General features: G+C 42.2%; 1 protein-coding gene across 1 annotated transcript in view; it reads left to right on the top strand.

Annotated features, from left to right (window-relative positions):
- Positions 1-4,468: 4,468 nt before the first annotated feature.
- inpp5l (inositol polyphosphate-5-phosphatase L) overlaps positions 4,469-20,508 on the top strand; it is a 29,468-nt gene continuing 13,428 nt past the window's right edge. Inside the window, exons 1-4 of the mRNA XM_036527090.1 lie at positions 4,469-5,094; positions 14,618-14,659; positions 15,891-15,991; positions 16,709-16,796. Of these exons, the coding sequence (XP_036382983.1) occupies positions 5,035-5,094; positions 14,618-14,659; positions 15,891-15,991; positions 16,709-16,796 (291 nt within the window). The 5' untranslated portion in view covers positions 4,469-5,034. The remainder of the gene's footprint in view (positions 5,095-14,617; positions 14,660-15,890; positions 15,992-16,708; positions 16,797-20,508) is intronic.

The raw sequence follows: 20,508 nt of genomic DNA on the forward strand, positions 1-20,508 counted from the left end.
TGCAAAAAAAAATTCATTTAAGCATTGTAACGCACATGTACAATATACCGAAATTACTGAAGAAACAAACTGGTGTTGGTTGTTTTGTTTTAAGGCTTTTCCATCTTCCTAAAAAAAAAAACAGGAGGTGCGTTGTGTGGCCATGGTGAGCTGATGAAATGAAGTCACTTGGGTTTTCACCGTACATAGATGGCTCTGGACAGCATTGTCTGTCAGAGGAACAGCGTTTATTTTGGGTGAAGGTCCTACATCTCGCACCTCTCCTCACACAGTTGTGTCTCTCAGGGCTCTAAGCGCATCAAGGTGTCGGTACCAGATCAGTCAGTGCTCAGAGTTATTCGGAGACAACTGGTCCCACCCTGCCAAGATTCTATGTCCTGTCCTGAACATTCATTACACAGTCCTGAGCCAATTGGAGATGCAGCTAGTTAGGGATATTGATGGCATGTATCCCGGGAGTGTTTCCATTTAGCTCATGTTTACCGGAGCAGAGCTAAAGGTGTGCTATCTATCATTTTCTCATTCAGAACATGCTTACACTGTATTTTTGTGACTCAGTTAGCCTGAAGTTTGAAAAGATTATTTAAGTTTCCCCTTTAATCGCTTACTTGTTATTTTGACAATATGGAATATGTGTTTCCAGTTGTTATATCGTGTTGTTGGCAAAATACTGCAAATGAACTAATTATTGACTTCAATCTCCTTCAGTCTATTCAATCTAAAATCATAAACAATATGTCATTTCGAATTTGCTATAGCGCTTGAAACAGTGTTTGATGGTCATAAGTAGTTCTCTTGGAACCTAGGCTAGGCCAAAGTAAGAGATAAAATTGCAACTGGAAGACTTGTGGCTTTTGGAAAATGCTCACTGTTACGACTGCACACACAATTTACATTTCCCTCCAAGCATCATATGTGGCTTGTTTTTTTATCACAGTACACAAATCTACTCCAAGGGGCAAGGAACAGTGAACCTCAGTTTGCTTGTCATTTCTTTTCAGATACAGGTATGGATGGAGACTATGACACGTAATCCACTATCAAAAAACGAACCGTGCTGGTAGCTCAGGAAAGGCACTGAGAATGGAAACAAGGCATGGATACTGCTGCCTAGCAACAGAAAATGCGTGAAAGAGTCTACATTAAATGCCCCTCTTCAGCTCACTTATCAACTGCCTTTGTTCCCTTCATTGTTACCCTCTGTAACAGGCACTTGTCACAGATCTGCCATCGTGTGGTGCCGGCTTGCAAAAGTGGTAAACTGAATGTAATATTAATGCTAATTCTCGATCTCCGCTCACTTGTCTGTTGATGAAAGCAGCTCTCAGCTCCAGTTCAATTTAAACTGTACAGCTGAATGCAAGTCCTTGTTCCCAATGAGGACAAGGGAACTGCATTACTAAGCACAGTCCATAAGAAAATGACCCCCCCCCAACTGTCATGTTTTCAAAAATTTTGCCCACACTTCTTTGCGGCACTCGGCAGCATGTTCCAGGAGGTGTCATAAAAACAGGGCACTGCTTTGGACTGTGGAAAGTGCAGGGTAAGCACCGGGCTGGCAACACGCACTCTCTGACGCCACTACACCTTCAAAATTAAACTGTTCCTGAAAAAAAAACGTGTTCCATTCACAAATGCATAGAAACCTACCAATCTGTGGACGATACAAGTCTAGCATTTTTAGGGCATTTAAAACGAGAGTTTTCCACACGCTCCCACTTGTGCTGGCGTAAGCGGAGGCACTCAGACGGTCAGTGCCGGGATGAAATTTGCCCACGGTTTGGCTGAGTGGGTGTGGTTGTTGACCGTACAGTTTATTCTGTACTCCATTGCTGCCAGTGATTCCAGCAGGCTCCTGCACTTGCACAGAGCTGTCGCTTGTTGCCTCTTCACTCAAGCCACCCCTGAGACAAAGACTCACTCTTTCACAGCCTCCAAAATCAACATCCTTTCCAAGACGAGTGGAACAATGCTTTTATTGTTCCTAAGGAGCCGTTTTTTTTGGCAACAAAGGGGAGTCAGTGGTGATATACACAAATGTCCATTCATAGTATTCATTTTCTCACTGACAACCTCTACAAAACGGAAACAATTATTTGGGCATCACTGTTACGTAAAAACCGTATTTCAAGTATTTATTTTCCATTCACGTATACCTACCTTTTCAGAGCACATGTGTAGCTCTAGTCAATGTTTCTATACTTTGTACAACTCCATACAGACTGGAGGTGATTCTCTGTACAGATTCCCTTCCCAACGTGAGCTTCTGCTTTTTGAAGTCTGGTTAGTCTCTGTATGTGTGTCTCTGATGTGTGTCACACACTCAAATGTGTGTTATGGAGACATGTCAGCTTTCCCGCAGTTTGGTTCAGGGCAACAGATGCCAGTGAGGGGCAACATTTCATCTGCAGTTTTGTCCTAAGTGCCACAAACCTGTCCTCCCGCTCTACTTTCACTGTGAGGAGGCAATACTGAAAATAAAACTCACATTCACCTCACAAACTTACAATGGCTGTGGTCCCAGGCTCCCAACTGTGGGCAAAGTGCCCATCTGATTAATTTAACACATCTTGGGCTACCTGCCATGAGTACAAAATTAGTTGTGGGGAGTGGGAGCCTGGCTCTGAACAATACTTTCTAAATTGATCCATGGGGCAACCGTGCTCTCCGGGACAAGTTGTCCAGCCAGGATTCCTTTCAGCTGGGGGGTGAATTATTGCTTTCGATTCTTAGACCTTTTCCAGAACCCAGTCCTCCTTCCAAGTGGCAAGAACTGCCTTGGTTTCCTCTCAGTTCATCTCCCTTTAAGGTTGCCTTCTATATAAAAGGGATCGATCTTGGCATGATCGCCTTGCAGTGACACTGCCACATTCTCCTTTCCCTCACTGTTGTCACAGCTTCAGAATAGGCCCATGGAAAAAGGCTGCATAAAGAACATAATTGATGGGAGAGGAGGAAGCAGTCAGAAAAGCTCAAAGGTGCCTTGTGTAAAGCAAGCAGTGGTTTTTAACTCCACACTGCTGGAGCTATGGAGAGGCAACCCCCCCTTTGTTCCTTTCTCATTGCAAACTTTCAGGCCTGGGCTTGTAGCAAACACTGCTCATGGGTGCAGAGTGTTCTGGATTTAACACCTTCAGGACTACTCGAGAAGTAGACACAAGCAGTGCTGTAGGGCAGGACACATTCTGGGAGTTAACCGATAGAGAGTATGAAGCTGAAGGCCCTTTAACTCACAGATATACAATCTGTCCCATTTCTTTTACAACATGTTAACTTTCGTTACATGCTGGTGATTGTGGTGTTGGTGATGGGGAAACGTTTTGAAGGCAAAGCATCACAGTGACTGGGTCTCCGTTTGACACTCAGAGCCCAGCAAAAAAACAAAGACGGACTCAGATCTGCTCACTATGCGGTGTGAAAAAGTAGCCTATACAATATAAACTTAGAAGTCATCTGAATGTGGCTTTTGTAACAACACTATGACCACCTCACTGTGCCTGAAGCCACAGACCCCGGATATTTATCTTTGGAAATAACAGTGAAATGTTGTTCTGTGAAATGTCAGCATCTGTGACTGTTCATGATGTAAAGGAAAACGCTGTGGTAAAGCCGGAATTTTACGTCATGATTTCCTGACCAATCCTCATTACCCTCAGCAGACAAAAAATGCTAATATTATTCCATGTGCGGTCAATGCATAATAATTACACGACTAACAATGTTTTTTTTTTTTTGATAGAAAGTAAGAAAACGTGCACGAATGAGTTTTCAGCTATGTCAAGTTTGGCCGTTAATTAGACGAAGCGCCACAGTGATTGTATGGCTTACTACCAAATGCCAGCAACCAGTGTAGGGGACAGTCAGATCCAATTAAATTAGACGAGTCAACTGTTTCGTGCTGTGTTCTCTGTTGGAATTACTCATCCAGCCACGGCTTACAATAGTTTCTTGAAGTTTGATGCATTAGCTCATTGAGATACTACAAAGCAATGACCCAAAACACTGGCACCTGCAGATGTAACTTGATTATTCCGAAGGCATACTGTTGCCCAGTATTGGCGTACACAGTACACTACCTACCTCCTTCAGTCCAACCTGAATCGCAGGTTACAAGAGCGCAGTTCCAAATTTCATGCAACTTACCCTTATCTCCAAAGTTTAATTGCTAGTTATTTTTTACGATTCATGCGTTAAAATAACCCTTGAACTTCCTGTTTTGATAAAGCCTATTCAGCCGAAAGAACATACCGGTGTAAACGTAGCCTACCATTCCTACTGTAGAAGCACAGGGCATATGCCTTTTTATCCTTTGATTTCCTTGAATTTGGCCTTGAGAATCCTTCATTATACAGGCCTACCTGCTATGTGCTACGTGTTCTAGTTTATTCTCTCCACTATCATCATTACTCAGTGTTCGACTGAGTGACGCTTTGATTAGCGCCTTTAATTTCATCAAATTCGTGGCGTGAATATCGAACGAATACGCTGAAGCTTCGTTGCGGAAACCTGTCGTTTGAATAAACGCTGCAAGCTGCAATAACTGGGCGGAGCTCTGGAGTTCATGAAACATAACATTAGCAACAACTGCAAGATTGAGGCAGGCAGGGCATAAACTGCACGGAGTGCGACAGATGCAGTGTAGCCGCGTGAGTTAATTCTGTTAAGAACCTAGCTAGTCCAATTATCATGCGGCGACAAGAAGAAATCCTCGCAATGTCAATTCTGAACCGAAACGGCGGATAAACACATAACCAAAAGGATCTTAGAGTCAAGACGGTAGAAGACTAAACCACCAACAGCCACCGGGCTTTGCAACTTCAGTCAGTCGAGAACATAACCAAGATGAAACAGACTGATATATACGACGCAACTGACTACTGTGGCTTCAGTTTTAGATAATGTCTCATAGCTGTTTTAGCTAACTATTTGCCCTTCGCGTGTAAAGTGTGCGGCTACATTTTACGCGCAGACCAACCAGAACGTCTGTCAGAATAATTCCTTACCTTGGACTATTTCTGGAATTTGATCGCTATCATGGGAACATACATTGACGTATTACTTGTCACTGCCAACGTTGGATCATTATTTGATAATGTGAGTATTAACATTTATTAGTGATTAAAATACACATATTTGTCAAATATACACATTATGAATTAGTTAATAAGTTAAGTTAATAAATCGACCCAGGAAATATTTGAAATAAATACATTTTTGTTTATCAGCTATATGATATTCATTGCATGCACTCAAAGTGGACCTGCCTTGGAATTCCTATTACGACATTAATTTGACACAGGAAAATTAATTGGGTTTCAACGTTTACAACATTTATCTAATTGTTCAGTAAATCCAAGGACAGAAAGGAACGTGTTTTGCAAGGTAGCTACCTATCTGCCTTAGATTGTGTAACTATCTCGTGTAGCTAGCCAGAAGCTGTCTATGCTCAAATATGTTCACGAGTACAGTAGATAAAATAAGCTATATAATAAAGGTTCCACAAGCACAGGGTTCACATCGTAAGGTACGACAGTTTTCTCAAATTGCCACCGTTGCAAAGCCGTATTTTACTATGAATTTATCTGTAACTTATTTGGTGTCGCCCTTTCCGCTGAAAGATAACGACGAGCTAACTGATGAAGAGCTTGGTGATACGTTGTTAACTTATGAAAACCAGTTGCTTTTTCAGATAAATATATATTTTAGCAAAAGGCCTGTCCCACACTTGAGCCCTCAGCCTAAAGTTGTCTTTCTCCCCCTTCATCATGAGCATTCGAGGCTCGGTGCGGGAGGAGAGCTCGCATCAGATCCGCCGACAGAATAACCCGCCTATCACGACTGAGCTGCGGGACTGTGTATCTATTCAAATAAAACAGGAAATGGAGGGCAAGCAATGGCAATTTAAAAGCCACTACCGCGAAGCAGAGAAGTTCAAATACCCACGCGGGGTCGGTCATTGCAATGTGTTCAGGTGTTCGTGAAATTTTTATAAACGTGCTTGTTTTAACATGCCCCCTTCCTAGACTCTCAAACTGTCAATATACATACATTGGAATACTACACGGAAGGAAGTTGCATTAAATGACAGACCTTTGGTATAACGTTCATAAAGCATATCTCTAACTTTTCATAGCCATGATCTGTATACATTTGTCATGAAACCCCCACTTTACTAATATCTAAGCGTAGCCCAAAGCATGCGTAATGTTACCATTGCAGTCCCAAACGGCACACTGTTGCGTCCAAGACCAAAAGTAAGTCGACGAGAACTATACCGGGGCTTTCACACAAGATTTTAATGTCACTGTATGGTCTTGAAAATCCATATCTACGCTTAAAAGCGTAGTTTTAAAACTGGACTCATTATCTGTTTGTTAGGTTATGGCGAGACTTGAAGAAACCCTCAAAGGCCATGTTGCCACCCCGTTGTGACCATTCTGAACCTTTAGGTGGTAAAAGACTGTAAGGATGTATGCAGTTCACATCATGATACAGCTTTCATAGAGTGTCGTTTTAAATGCGCATATTTACATAGTTGTTCACACAAGTGCAAGAACAGAGATCTTAATCATGTCAGGTTGGGCAGGAAAAGACAAGTCATATATATGCCATGCTTATATGTTCTTAAATAATGGCCAGATTATAGAAAGAAAGAAATATACCCAGTTGAGATCCTTAAATAATTTCAGAAGAAAATGTTTTAAATGAAAGAAACCAAGACTAATATCCACTATTGATAATTATTCATTGTTTTATTACGTTATTCATCAATTACAGACACAGGAAAGAAATGAAGAGGATATCATTGTGCTTAGACCTGAACTGTAAAATTTACACAGTTCACTGGTATATTGTAGTTTCTGATATGCCACTGAAATGGCCCCAAGAAGGCTGAAAGCAAGAGCATTGTTACACCCGTTCCTCTTTACTGCTGCCTTAAATTAGTCATTGTGATATTATTTCAGGCCATTTAGTCATTGTCATGTAAGTCTGCCTTTCCTGACAGCTGTTGCACAATTATGAAATATTCACTGGGGTTTAGTTAATTCATTTGCTCTGTTGTATGTGACACACCCAGATGAGAAAGAAAGTCTTCTCATAAAGATAGCATGTTTTTCAGCACCATAATGTTATTTGGTCCTGTAGCACCAGGTGCTCAGAGAAGTAACACATGATGGCTACAACATAGCAAACATCTAAAATAATATTACGGCCCTTAACTGAAGACAGATTTAATCTGATGAGACTGAATTGTTTTTGATTCACATATTTTTGTCCTGAAAAAGTTTTTTTCCCCCCTCTGTTGCAAGGAGGCATGGCAAAACTACTGTTCTTTTTCTACTCCCCTCCATTTTGTTTGTTTAAAACAAGGATGTTAATGTTTTGGAATGAAAATGTTATTTAGTTACATTAAGAAGTGATGCTGTGATGCAATGTCCTTCCTTTCAGCAACCCTCTTGCCTTGTTTGTGTTGCTAAGGAGTTTGGGTAATAGCTGGATGATGGATATGTTTTTGGTGGGTGCTTTGTTACGAAATTAAATCCCTTTGCAGTGTCTGAAGAACTGAGGTGGTGTGCAAGATTTCTTTTAGCATTTTAGAGTATGGTTGCCACAGCTTTGTGTAGTACTACAACAATGTAATAATGTAATTTAACATTTGTGTTAACATACAGGCTTATTTGGGCTACAGAAATCATAGCATTGCCAGGCTCTGCCAAATTTAAAAAAAAAACATTGTATTATATTTTATTTAGCCAAAAAGCAAGTTTGAAACAACAGTGCTGCAATACCATATTTGGGTTACCAATTTGGGGGCGGCAGTGTAACATAGTGGTTAAGGAGCAGGAAAGGTTGCTGGTTCGATTCCCCACTGTGGCACTGCTGCTGTACACTTGGGCAAGGTATTTAACCCACAATTGCCTTACTAAAAATATAAAAATGTAAGCTATATAATTCGCTCTGGATAAGAGCATCTGCTAAATGCCAACAATGTAATGTAATGTAATGTAACATAATGGATGATCCATAATCACAGTTGTTTCAGAAAAAAAAAATCTGTGATTGGATTGGTGAGTGTAACATTAAAAGCATTCTCAGCTTCTAGAGTTAAAAGCCTCGCTTAAGCACATAAATAATCAGGGTGGTGTTACAGCAGAATGGTAGCTATGTTCGTGTTTGGGTAAATCTATGAGAAAGTAAAGTTCAGGGAAGTGGTGTGTATTTATGTATGTATGTTTCAGCTTTCAAGCATTTATAAATGAGCTTTGGTGTCCTGCCATGGCCAACTAAACAATTTCCTGGGGTTCTCTTTCAGATACTTATCAACTTTATTCTGTTATTCTTAACATTAGTTGCATGTTTTTGTTAGACATAGGCCTTGATCTGTAAGATGTTTTGGCAGGCCCTTAGTTGTTTTTCCTTCGTAAGGAAACTGTACACCTATGCTCAGGTCTCATATCTCTTGGATGAGTTGGAGTTGTGGTAGATGTGTAGACATAATTCTACTCCCAGAATGTGTAAAAACTGGTTGGACTAATTCATATTTTGTGGGCAGGAGTAATCATTACATTCTCTGAACAATATATGTAATATTTGGTTCCATGTTAAGTGGTCAAATTTCATTGATTTTTTAAATTATGCAAATGAGATTTTAGGGAGCCTATGATTAGTCTTTGAAATTGAAGACTGCAGTGTTTCTTAATTAGGGATTACATAACAGTCTCAGTTTGGGTATCCTTATGTAGCATGTTGGAATATTTGTTTATGAAAGGGTCATTGACATGTCTAAATTGCACACAGAGACAAAATAAGAATGAAAAGAAAGGGTTAATGGTCCTATCTCTGTACCTGTGAGATGTGGCATTAAAGTGTTATAAATTATTCACTGATATTGCTGCAATCTGATAATCCTCATGCATGCCTTTCAATACCAGTGTCCTCCATTATCTTAAATGTAAAAATTGTCTTGGAATTAAGGCACTCTTTAAAATGCATTATGTTGACATGTTTTCAAAATATAAATAAATGTTATTAACAAAGTCACTTCAATATATCACTGTTTTTCAAAACTGTTTCACAATAAAAATGCTCTGAGAAAATCCAGTATTATCCTAAAAAGGTGTCTGTCCATTGTGAGTAGATGCAGGGCCTTTGAATGTACTAGACTTCCTGTGAAGTGTTTACCTGCAGCAGTTTGTTTTAAGCTTTGATTTAAAAAAGCTTCAGAAATAAGCAAGTTAAGCTCCTTACCGCCATGCACCGACTGAGCACGGCCCTTTTTTTAGTAGCTCACTGCGATGCATAGCCATTTTAAACAGTGACACTGTATACGCCATCTAAGGTAATACGCCACAGTGGTTGATGAATTACTCACAGATTAGGGGAACGGCTTACGACAAAAGACTTTTATACAAACACAGCAGTGCCTTGGGTTTTAGTCTTTTGCTGGCCCTGGCCTCTAAGCCAGGGCTATATTTTCATTGTGAGAGAGGGGAAGAGACAAGCTTATGGAAATTTGGCTCGGTACCACGCTTTCCGGTTTCCATATCAAGTGCTGTTAGAAACATGTCAGATCCCTTTGTGGATGTAGGATGCCTGTAAACAGATGAATATCTGCCCCAGGAGGCCCCAGCACTTCTTTTTATAGGGTCTCGGTTCGAATAAACAGACTCTTCCAAACATGGGGGAAAAATGCCTTGTTTTCTTGGAAACCAGCGTAGAATGAGTGCTTCACGAGGGCTTTGTTTGATGGCTGAAGCTGATGGTTTGATCCCGCTGTGTGCTGGTGGCACCAGTGAGTATGCTGAAATCCACTTTGTTTAAGTCCCCACCCATTCTTTTATTAGGGGTGTGTACATGCTGTTTTCAAGTTATTTTCCCGTGGTTCGCACGGCAGTGGCGGCCTCCTGTGCTTTTGTTCCACCTGAGCCTGCATTCAGGAAGCATTCACAAAAAACATATCAGCGGTGTCCCTAAATAATCCTGCCTCTCTGCTGGAATCATTTCTTTATAAGAATGTCTGCAGCTAATGCAGTTGTCACTTTTAAGTGAAACTGCCCTCTCTTGTCTGGCTCCAAATAATTATTTAAAAACTTAACAGGTTTCTTTGACAGGCAACAATTTACCTTGTAAGTGGAGAGTGTTATATTTAATTAAATATAGATTGTCCTAATGTAGCCACAGTGCCAGAACTTTGACATCTATAAAATACGAAAACACTGAAAATTAAGCGTGACATTCCTTTTGGTTTCCCTTTTGACTGTTCACACATACACACACACACACACACACACACAAAAGATGGGGAATCAAATAACCAGTGTACCCAGCAGGGTACTCGAGACCAAAGTAAAGAAGCACAGGCAGACATAAATGATTTCATGCTGTATTTGGTCCAGTATGCACTGAACGTTGAATGCTGTCTCACTTCTCTTGCTGATCTTAGAGAGTGCCATCAAAGTTTGTACTGATAAAGTACACGGCTTGTAGTTCTACATCACTGATAAGGGAAAAAAGGAGATGGACGTGACAAGGAAACTATCTGACTTCTTGGTATTGCGTGGAACTAAATAACTTGAAGTATTCCTCACGTGTCTTGAATTTTTGTCCTTTTACAGTAATAATAAACAACCACACAACCAGCTGAGGGTAGCTCTTTTAAGCTTCATTGCTTGCTTCATAAACTTGTATTGTCCACCTGATCTTATTGCTATATCTCCCCTCTGAATAGTCTACTATTAATAATGTTATTAGAACTACTATACTTCCAACAGCAGCAAGAAAGAGAAGCATTGAGAAATCTCTTGCAGAGGGCGTGTCTCCCTTACCTGTTTGCTGGCTCATTAACTTTAACAGGTATTGCCTTTTTACTGTAAGTTTGAAACTGTACAAGTAGCAGCTTGTATAAAGTGGAAACCATGCTATTTGTAAGTTGTAGAATCAATTATCAGTGACAGTGTACGTATTAGGCAGGTTAAATGACTCTGGCAGCCATCACTGTACACTGCAGTGGAGGTGTTCAGTTCAGGGAGAACATGTTTTTCAACACTGTTGAGTCACCACTTTGGAAGAAGCCGCTGTTCTGTGGAAGAGTCGATGAAAGCCACTGCACAATACCATACTGATAACGCAGAACGTGGTGGAGTTCTACTTCAGGAATGCATAAAAACTGGTTGGACTAATTCATATTATGCGTGCAGGATTAATCATTACATTCTCTGAAAAATATGTGATATTGTTTGGTTCCATGGTAAGCGGTCAAATTTCATTGTTTTTTTTTTAACTTTGCAGATTGATTTGATTGATTGGATGAAGCTGTTGTTCTGTGGAAGAGTCGTTGAAAGCCACTTCACAATACCATATTGATAAAGTTTAATGCTTTGCTTGGCATAGGCATGTGATTGTCATCGTGCAGTAAGTGGTGGAATTCCTTGCGTCCTTGAACGCTTGGGTGACCAGGTGATCTGCGTAAATGCTAGGCTGAAGGGTTTCATTTCCGCCTCACTTTAGTCTCATCAGCTGTCTCATCCTTAAAACTAGGAGTTCAGAGGGGCAAATTCTTTTTTAAGAAAGGTGGTAAGGAGCAGGGCTTGTTAGCAGAAAGTTGCAGGCTTGATTCCCCGTTCAGGCATTGCAGCTGTACCCTTGAAGTATTTAACCCAGAACAGAACATACCCAGCTGTAAAAATGGGTAACATGTAAAGTTGTAAACTATGTAAGTCGATCTGGATAAGAGCATCTGCTGAATGACAATAATGTAAGCTTACAATATATATGTAATGCTCACAGTAATGCTGCTTATAATATTGTAAGCAGATGCGGTGTGCCTGTCCGTAGGCTCTTGGCTTCATTCAGTGGCTGCTGCCATACCTGTCTAGTCTTGTCACATCTGATAGTGGGCACTCCCTTACATAAGCCATGTAATGCCTCCCGGAATAAAGGAATTCTGGAGCTGCCTGGGTAGAAGTGTTCGTGCAGGTCCATGCTGACACGCCATTGGTCACGTGGGGGAAGAGCGCTCAGTGCACGTGCATGCAGCTCCAGCCGTGTCCACCTGCCTGCACACCCCTGCCATGCAAATGCGCCATGCAAATGCACAAAGTCACCCTGCCCCCCCCCTCCCCGGAAAGAGCATGGGCTCATGTTCTCTCACAGGGAAGTGCAGAGCGAGCCGGCCCCTGAGAACTTCTGTACCTGGAACACCAGGAAACCAGCTCAGTTCTAATCAGCCGGCTTTAACGCGCCTGTTCGCCTCCAGCATTTTTAGGCGGCTGTGGCTGTTTGGCGTCATTCTTTGCTTTTCCTTTTGCTGGTGTCCTGCGGTTCTGGTCTGCAGTGCCACACCACTTAAAAGGACATTGCCGCTGTAGAAATCTGTCACTTTGCCTGGTATAGCTTTAAGCAGGTGAGGAGTGTAGTACAGTACAGTATTTGATTATTCGGTGCATCTGAATATGATATGTGTGCTACTGATAGGAGGTTTTCAAGAGAACTGGTCATTTAGAATGACAGCACGTGAAAGTCGTCAGCCATTTAAAGAAAATAAAATATCACTGTTATCATTAGGTTTAGATCATGCATTGTTGTAAAGGGGTATGGATTTTACTGCAATGCATATTGGACACTGTAGGGCATGCCTGAATGGGAAGACTGAATAATATCTTCGTACACTGGGTAAGGATGTGGCAGTTTGGAGATTCATTGCGTTGCCTGGAAACATTGCCTGCTTTAGCGTAAGAATCCTGTCCATTTTCACAATGTGCTGCCCTTTCAAGCTGTTCATATTGGGTGGCAAATGTTTGCAGTGAACAGAGAACTGACAAGAAGTCTGAAATGGTTTTACAAAATCACTCCTAATTGGGTGTAACTCCAGATAAAGCCTGTATTCTGCTCTGTCCAGGTTGGATAACCTGACCTGTTCAGCAATGCACAGATCCCCTCGAAAATGAGTTTTCACCTGCCAAATGCATAAGTGAATGCTGTTTCCAGTTTAAAGTCACTGAAGATTAGAAACAGCATGAGAAATTTAGGGTTGATGCTCAGGTCCTTGAGTAAATCTTGGATTTCGAGAGCTATGTTTGGTGTGCCAAGTAGAAACGCCTCTTGGGTGCAATCCTTAATCTATTCTTGTAGCAGGCTTTGTCTCAGTCATGGGATAGGCTATCAGCCCTGATGCATATATAGCTGTGATCACTTCCAGTAGTTGTCATTGACAGCATAGACCGAGGTCACTCAGTATTGGCCCTTTATCTCAAGGTGTGGCCTGTTGTAACTTTTAAGAGCCAAAAGCTTTTGTACCCTGGAGCAAAACGAAGGATGAGGCTGCTCTTGAACCCAGTGTTTTCCTTCAGCACTCTGAAAGACAGGTCAGACAAACTCTTGCTTCCCTTGAGGTGGGGGGTGGGGGGGGGGTGTCACCTGAAGGAAACATAGTTTCAGCTTATTGAGATCACATGATAACCCACCATTGTCACCAGCTAAAACACAAAGCATGCATTTTTTCTTTTCCTCCTTATTATTTTAAGTTCATGTCATCAGGTAATCTCATTTGGAGCAATCAGTTTTTTTTCTGGGGGGGGGGGGGGGGCATCATATTAAAGTGTCCCTGGAGACACAATCTTTGTTTATTTATTGTTTTGCCCATGCAGCAATGAGGGGTTCCCTAGAGAGGAAGATGAGAATGATGAGAACGAACAGGAATGATGACAGTCGGGTTCTGAGATGGCTTTTTCTGCCTCCCTCTGAGTCCTTGGTGGAAACTGTGGAGGCGCAGTGTCATTTCAGTTGAACTGCTCGTTCATGTCAGTATTTCATCATGCAGAGCTGCCGGCCCTCTGACATTGTTTATAAAGCTCTCGGGCACAGTCTTTATCTGCCTCTTGGCTGCAATCTATTTTCTGAGCTTCCTTCCTCCCGGCTGGCACTTGTGCTGCAGTAGATTAGTGGCCTTTGGTCAGTGGTATTGGAAAGTAGACACACCCAGTACTTAAGCAAATATTCCCCGTGTGCAGGCTTGTTCCCACCCCTCACTTTCGTTCCAAAGTCTTATTCATCAGATCTGTAATGATCTCGATCTCCCCTCCCTCGGATTGTGTGACAGCTCTGTTAGTTGGTTGGTTCATCAATATCAATTGACTTGTTTGGCATGTTTGATCAGCTGACAACAGGAACCTCTTTTGCGTAATGCCATCACGTGAAGCATGCAAGCAACAATTTCATAATATGGAGTAAGACAGCACTTTCATAATGATGCAGCTTGGGGTACTTTTATAAAATGAAACTGTGCAGTATATTTCTAATATCCTACACTGGGGAATATTTATTATGTGTTGTGTCCTCTATCATGTGACTCATATATACTGCATTAGTGTTTGTTATTGTTCCTTATATTGTCAGCTGAGTTGTCCATGACAAAGATTTAATGGCTAGCCTCACACAGCCCTAATGGAAAATTCTGCCTGTTATCGGGAACCGCACATCGATTTGACATTTGAATAATTCTGAATTTAACTTTGCAACTAACAATTTCATGATGTGTAATAGAATATTTGAAAAGTAAAAAAAAAAAAACAGTTTATGAGTACTCTATGTTGAACATACTTTGTTCTTTTCTCCTCAGGTGGGTGAGATTGAGACTGACTGGCTACGAGAATTCTTCACGGTGAGCTTGGTTGCCATGGTCACGAATCTTCACTCACCTCTGTGTTGACGCTGAAGAACAGGACTGCAGCTTTTTGTTAGAGCCCAAAATGACACGCTCTGTAGATAGTTATTGTACAGTGAGACTTTCCTGCACTTTCACAGAAATGTAAAGGAAGGGTCCCATACCCGCAGAAAGTCGTGCTGAGAGTTCTAAACTTTCCCCAATAGAGGGCAGCACTCTCTCTTTGGCCAACGGGGGATTGTAACAACCTAAGAAGCTGCCTTTTTATTCTAGATCAATGTTTATATATATCTGTAGCTCTGCAGTGAGCTTATATAATTTAGCTTTTCAGCCTGACACTAAATGTGGGCAATAAAAATGTGGTTCCCATTGCTCAGACAATAAACTGCTTGTGGAAAGTAACAGAAAAGCAATGGAAAAGTCATGGAAAAAGGGTGAAATATCCGTCTTTACTTGAAAAGTCATGGACATTTGCCCAAATCTTAAAAGACTTCATTGTTTTTTTTTTCTTGCACAGCAAGTGGAATATATCCATCAGTCTTGTTAACTCATTGTCTTGTTATCCTTTTATGTTATTCATTATCAGGTCTAAAAATTTCAGTCTGCTGGAATTGCTAAGATGTCGGAGAGCTTGCTGGCACGTATATTCGAGCCACTGCCAAAAGTAAATGGTGACTGGTCATCTCTGCCAAGAGCATTAACGAGTGCTTGTCCTCGCAGATGCAAATTATTTTGAAAGTAATGTGTTTGAAAGTAATTTCCAGAAGCAATTCCATCTTTCATGTTGACTAATTTCATGGGAGTATGACAAAAACGAAAAAGGAAAGAAAGTCCTTGGAAACCTTCAATATGTCAAACTCCACTAAAAAGTTGTGGAAAATAGGAGTGACCTTTTAAAATGACATGCTGTATTTATGCAGAACTTGTCAGTTATTTCCTGTATGTATAAATACGGACATACATACATACATACATACATTCATACATGCAAATGTTTTTTGTAGCCAGAAAGCCTAATTGTACTGATTTGTCGTTATTATAATGATTTTTTATGACTGCAGTTTTTGACTGCAGACTTTTTCTTAGTACTTACTATCCGGAGAGGAGAGTCTGTCATATCTTTGAAAATCCCAGGTCTGTGAAAGAAAGCAGGACCTTCCGTAGTGTGCTGTTTGACATGGGACTGTGGTGGTTGATGAAGTGTGGTTGCATTTATGTGTCCTCACAGACGGTTCACACCTACAAGCCTCGCTTCGTGGCTCTGCACTTCCAGGAAGTGGGAGGGAAGGACTACATGGTCAACATGGGCCATGCGGAGAACTTCTTCCGGTGAGACATGACCTTGTCATAGCATTAATTAGCCACAGACCATGCTACAGCGAAATAGAGACACTCCCTTCCTAGAAACCCGGTTTATTGCCGTTTCTCAGAAACAATGGGCAAAACGTAAGTGAGTCATGGTGATTAGAATCAAGCTTAAATGTGGCAAAATGCACCAGAGAGGAAAAAGGGAGACTTCCCACGTACACATACACACCCGCATGCTGTCGCTGATGATAGACAGGGCTATGGAAACACACATAAACCTGCTCCTGATAATGGGGGTCAGCAAGGCAAAAGCAACAAAAGCATGCAAAAAAAAAGAAAAAACATAACATGTCGCTACACAAGGCTCCAAAAGGTGTGTGGAAGAACTGACCACACAAGTGAGAAATGGATGACCTTACTTGATTGTTATTATTTGATATTGTTAGCATTAGAATACATTATTGGCATTTAACAGATGCTCTTATCCAGAGTGACTTACGTTGGTTACAGTTCTTATATATGTCATTTAGACAGCTGGATATTAACTTAGGCAATTGTGGGTTAAGTACCTTGCCCAAGGGTACAACGGCAGTGCCCCAGTGGGAAATCGAAATGCAACCTTACGAGCCCTGCTCTTTACCACTATGCTACACTGCCACCGCATCACTGTACAAGTGATAAAGCAGTAGGGTCGGAGAGGGATCATCACCTTAACGCAAGTTCCTCTTATCTCCCCAGGAACATCGAGTCCAGTGAGGAGATGCGGGAGTTTGACAGGGTCTGCATCTACGTGGACAACCACTTCAAAGCAGTGGACAGCTTCACGGTGAGTAGGTGGGTGGGTGCGGGGAAGATTGTGATGGTCGGCACTGTGCAGTGGGATCCACCTCAGTGATTTAGATTTAGTGGAGAGAGCACATGTTATGTGAGAGCTGACATACAGTGCCAAGCCTGTGTGGGTGTGCAGCATAAACTTGTCAGGACATAGAGTAAGCAAGCTTGTCTAGTGGTTTTTTTTAATGAATTTACAGATACGTTTTTATGTATTGGACACCTTGCAAGGTAAAGCATAATATTCCATAAAATTACCATAACCACTGCTCTAAAGCATTATCAGTTTGGCTAAGACAGAGAGGTAGAGTAGAGCATTTCTGCAGGCACAAACAATGGTGGTATCAGGTATGGCGGGTCTCAGCCCGGATAGGATCTTAGCAGATGATGAGGAAGGGATGAAGTGATCGAGTTTGTCATTTAGAACTGCTGTAACTGCTCAGAGACACGTTGTTCCTGCTGAAGGTGTGGGTGCAAACACTCGTCTGGGGTTTGGGGATGTTTGTGGGAGGGCGAACGTGAAGGAGTCCTGGAACGAGGCGATGCGTCGGATTGGCGAGGGTGTAGCCACGAGACAACAGGCTCGAGCTGGCAGGAATGAGAGCTAGTGTTTACTTTTAATTTTTCATTTTATTCTATAATGAACTGAACGGTAGCGGTGTTTTTCCTGTGTGGAAGACTTTATTGGTCTGCCTGCGATGTGTGTTTCACCACAAGGTGGAGTCATGCTCCACATCAGTAATCAACATGCAGTTGCGGTTTCATAGAGATGGTCTACAGACATTGAAGTCCCTGGGTTTCATGTATCTAGTGTTATTGTGTTGTTGGTTTAAATTTGATGCTAATATGAAAATGGCAAAATAATATGTATTTTTTTTTTCATCTGAGCAGCACTTTGTGTTGCTACTTGCACATTGCATGTTGCACAGAGCGCTGTAAGTACATTTTGATGAGGGTGTTGGCAGATAAATGATAATAATATTCAAAACAGACGAAAATATTATTACGATACCTTTGAAATTAAAGGTTTGGACAGAAGGAATTAAGCTTGAACTACACCATCATATAATGTTTCCATGTGTTCTCCATATATATATACATCTTTTCCAAATGTCAGGCCAAAGTAAGTCAGTCAGTGTTAGACTCAAATTGCCTCATAAAATAAGTGGTCTAATTCCCTCCCTAAAAGTATTCTTGACATATTGCATGTTTTTTTATGCAAAATTAAACTGATTGGCAAATTAAGTCTCTGCTCAGTCTGTTCAGAATGATTAAGTGTATGGAAACCTATTGTAGATGGCATATTTTCATAGAAAAAACCTTCCATATAAGATTAAAATAATATTTGGAAACCTAGCATTTGTGGCCCTGGAGGTCTGGTACTAACGCATGATATCCTGATAAAGGAAGGATCTTGTGATCTTGTGTCTTGTTACACATCACATGAGCTGTACTCTTCACATGTTTTATCATCCAGTTACTGAGGCTTTCTCAGTTCCATTATTGTAAAATGTTTCCCGTACCAGTTCTCAGTCCTGGTGACCCATGAGTCAAAAAGAAAGCTCATACCAGCCCTAAATAGACATTTGCCGTAGTACACATAAATAGCGTATGAGATTGTTGTGACAGATGCACATTACATCATATTATTGTCATTTAGCAGATGCTGTTATTCAGAGCGACTTACATAGGTTATAGTTTTTACATGCAATCCAGTTATACAGCTAGATATTTACCAAGGATCTGTACCAACGGCAGTGCCCCAGCGGGGAATCAAACCAGCAGCCTGCCAGTTACAAGCCGTGCTCCTTAACCTTGCACTACACTCTCACCCCATATGTCACAGTGTGCCCACGCTTAACAGCCCCCTGCATGCCTCACCCCCATCAGGCATGCAGAGGGAGCGGAGAGAAGCGCTGGCATGGCACACTCACTCAGCGCGTTCTGCTGCTGGAGTTGTCAGCCATTGGCCTGACCACGTGACGTGGCCTTTGGAGCCATAAGAGCCCAAGTGTGATGATCCCTCAGCGACAGCACAGAGGGAGAGGGGGCGGAAGCCTGCGGCCCTGTGATGTCATGTGACCACATCCATGGTCCAAACCTGTTTGCGTCAGAGCTGAACTGAACGTTTCCTGGAAATTCAGTTGCTCTCTCGTTTTATCATTTTCAGTCTTACTGTTAGGTGGTCTTTGAACCTCTCTCACACGCCCACAGACAGAGACACACCCTCACTACTCATACCAGCTGCAGATTTCCAGTCTTCAGACAGTTGATGGTCTGAGTCTGCTTTTAAGTGGACCTTTTGCTTGTGATGTAAGTAAGCTGTGTCGTCTCTGCTTCGTATGTTCTTGTCTTCTTATATAAAGTCAGCATCGCACCACAGCACTTGGTTGTCACCTGGCGACCTGGCAACATACCTTTCCTTAGTTTTGTTTGCACAGCCACAAACACACGTGTCGGCCTGGCAACATTTTCTGCATCACTGCAACAGTTGGTCTTAAGCATTAGACATGCTCCAGCTGTTTTACACCTTTTTTTTATTCTTTTTTTTATTGAATAGACACCTACTCCCAACCACAGGCACTCTCTACCACCCCGCCGCTGCAGAGATTTACACTGAGCTTCCTCTAAATGCGTTGCAGGTTACAGTCGGCGCCAGCCTGCAGATCACAGATCTCTTTATTATATGTAATGGAGAGTGTATAACTCAGTGGCGCAGATAGGGGAGCTGTGTTTAAAAGCCTGTTGATACAGCCGCTCTAACCCCCACCCCGGCCTCATTCTCCCATCAATCCTCTCTCCCTCTGTCTGTGAAGCGCTGCGCTATGGTGATGGAGCTGTCAGAAGGATATCCAGATCATGGACGTCGTCTCAATCTTTGGCAGCATCACTCCCACCCGACCGAGAAGCTATCCCTCTCCTTCTCTCTCGCTTTCTCCTTTCTCTCTGTCTCTCCTGCTCTTATTCTGTCTTTCTCCCTCTCTCCCTCCATTGCTTTGCCTACACTGTCTTACTCCCTGTCTTTCTCTGTTTCTCCCTCTCCCTCTGTCTCTCTCAGGGCTCACATTTGAGAATGCACTGCTCATACTGCAGTTAAAAAAGCTGTGGCTGTTAAAGTCTCTGTGCTGGATGAGTATGTTGTTTGCAATTAATGAAGAAGTACTTTGCTAGATGTTTGTGCTGTCCTTGTGTGTCTGGCTATTGCGGGTTGGAGGGTCTTACACGGTCAGAGAAGACTACGAAGCTGAGTCCGGTCCGAGTTTGACCCGGCCCCTCATGTCCGCCTCTCACGGTAGTTCAAGATCGTCAGCCAAGACTGACAGGGCTTTAACCCTAGTCACGCCAGAGGTGAACCCCCACCATCTATCTGAGGGGGTGGGGGGGTGTCTCTGTGGGAATCCATGCATCTCTCCACTGACACCAGCACACGCAGGGAGGTGAGGGGCAGGTGCGTGTGGGGGGGGGCAAGTTAATAAATTTAGCTCTAGATTAAAACTATTGATTCTCCCCCATTCGTAAACAATAAATAGAGCGGGAGGGAGAGTGGTGGACAGCTGGGACAATGTCTCCCCGCGTGCGGGCGGTAGGGCCCTCTCCCCCGAGCAGCCCACAGGCCCCCCGGCCTCATTCTCATTTTGCCCGTGCTGCCCGCATTGATTTTCAATTTGTTTCCTCGAGGCTGCCGATCAGCGCAACGCTAGCTGGGG

The sequence above is a fragment of the Megalops cyprinoides genome, chromosome 4, assembly GCF_013368585.1.
Source record: "Megalops cyprinoides isolate fMegCyp1 chromosome 4, fMegCyp1.pri, whole genome shotgun sequence".
Taxonomy (NCBI): domain Eukaryota; kingdom Metazoa; phylum Chordata; class Actinopteri; order Elopiformes; family Megalopidae; genus Megalops; species Megalops cyprinoides.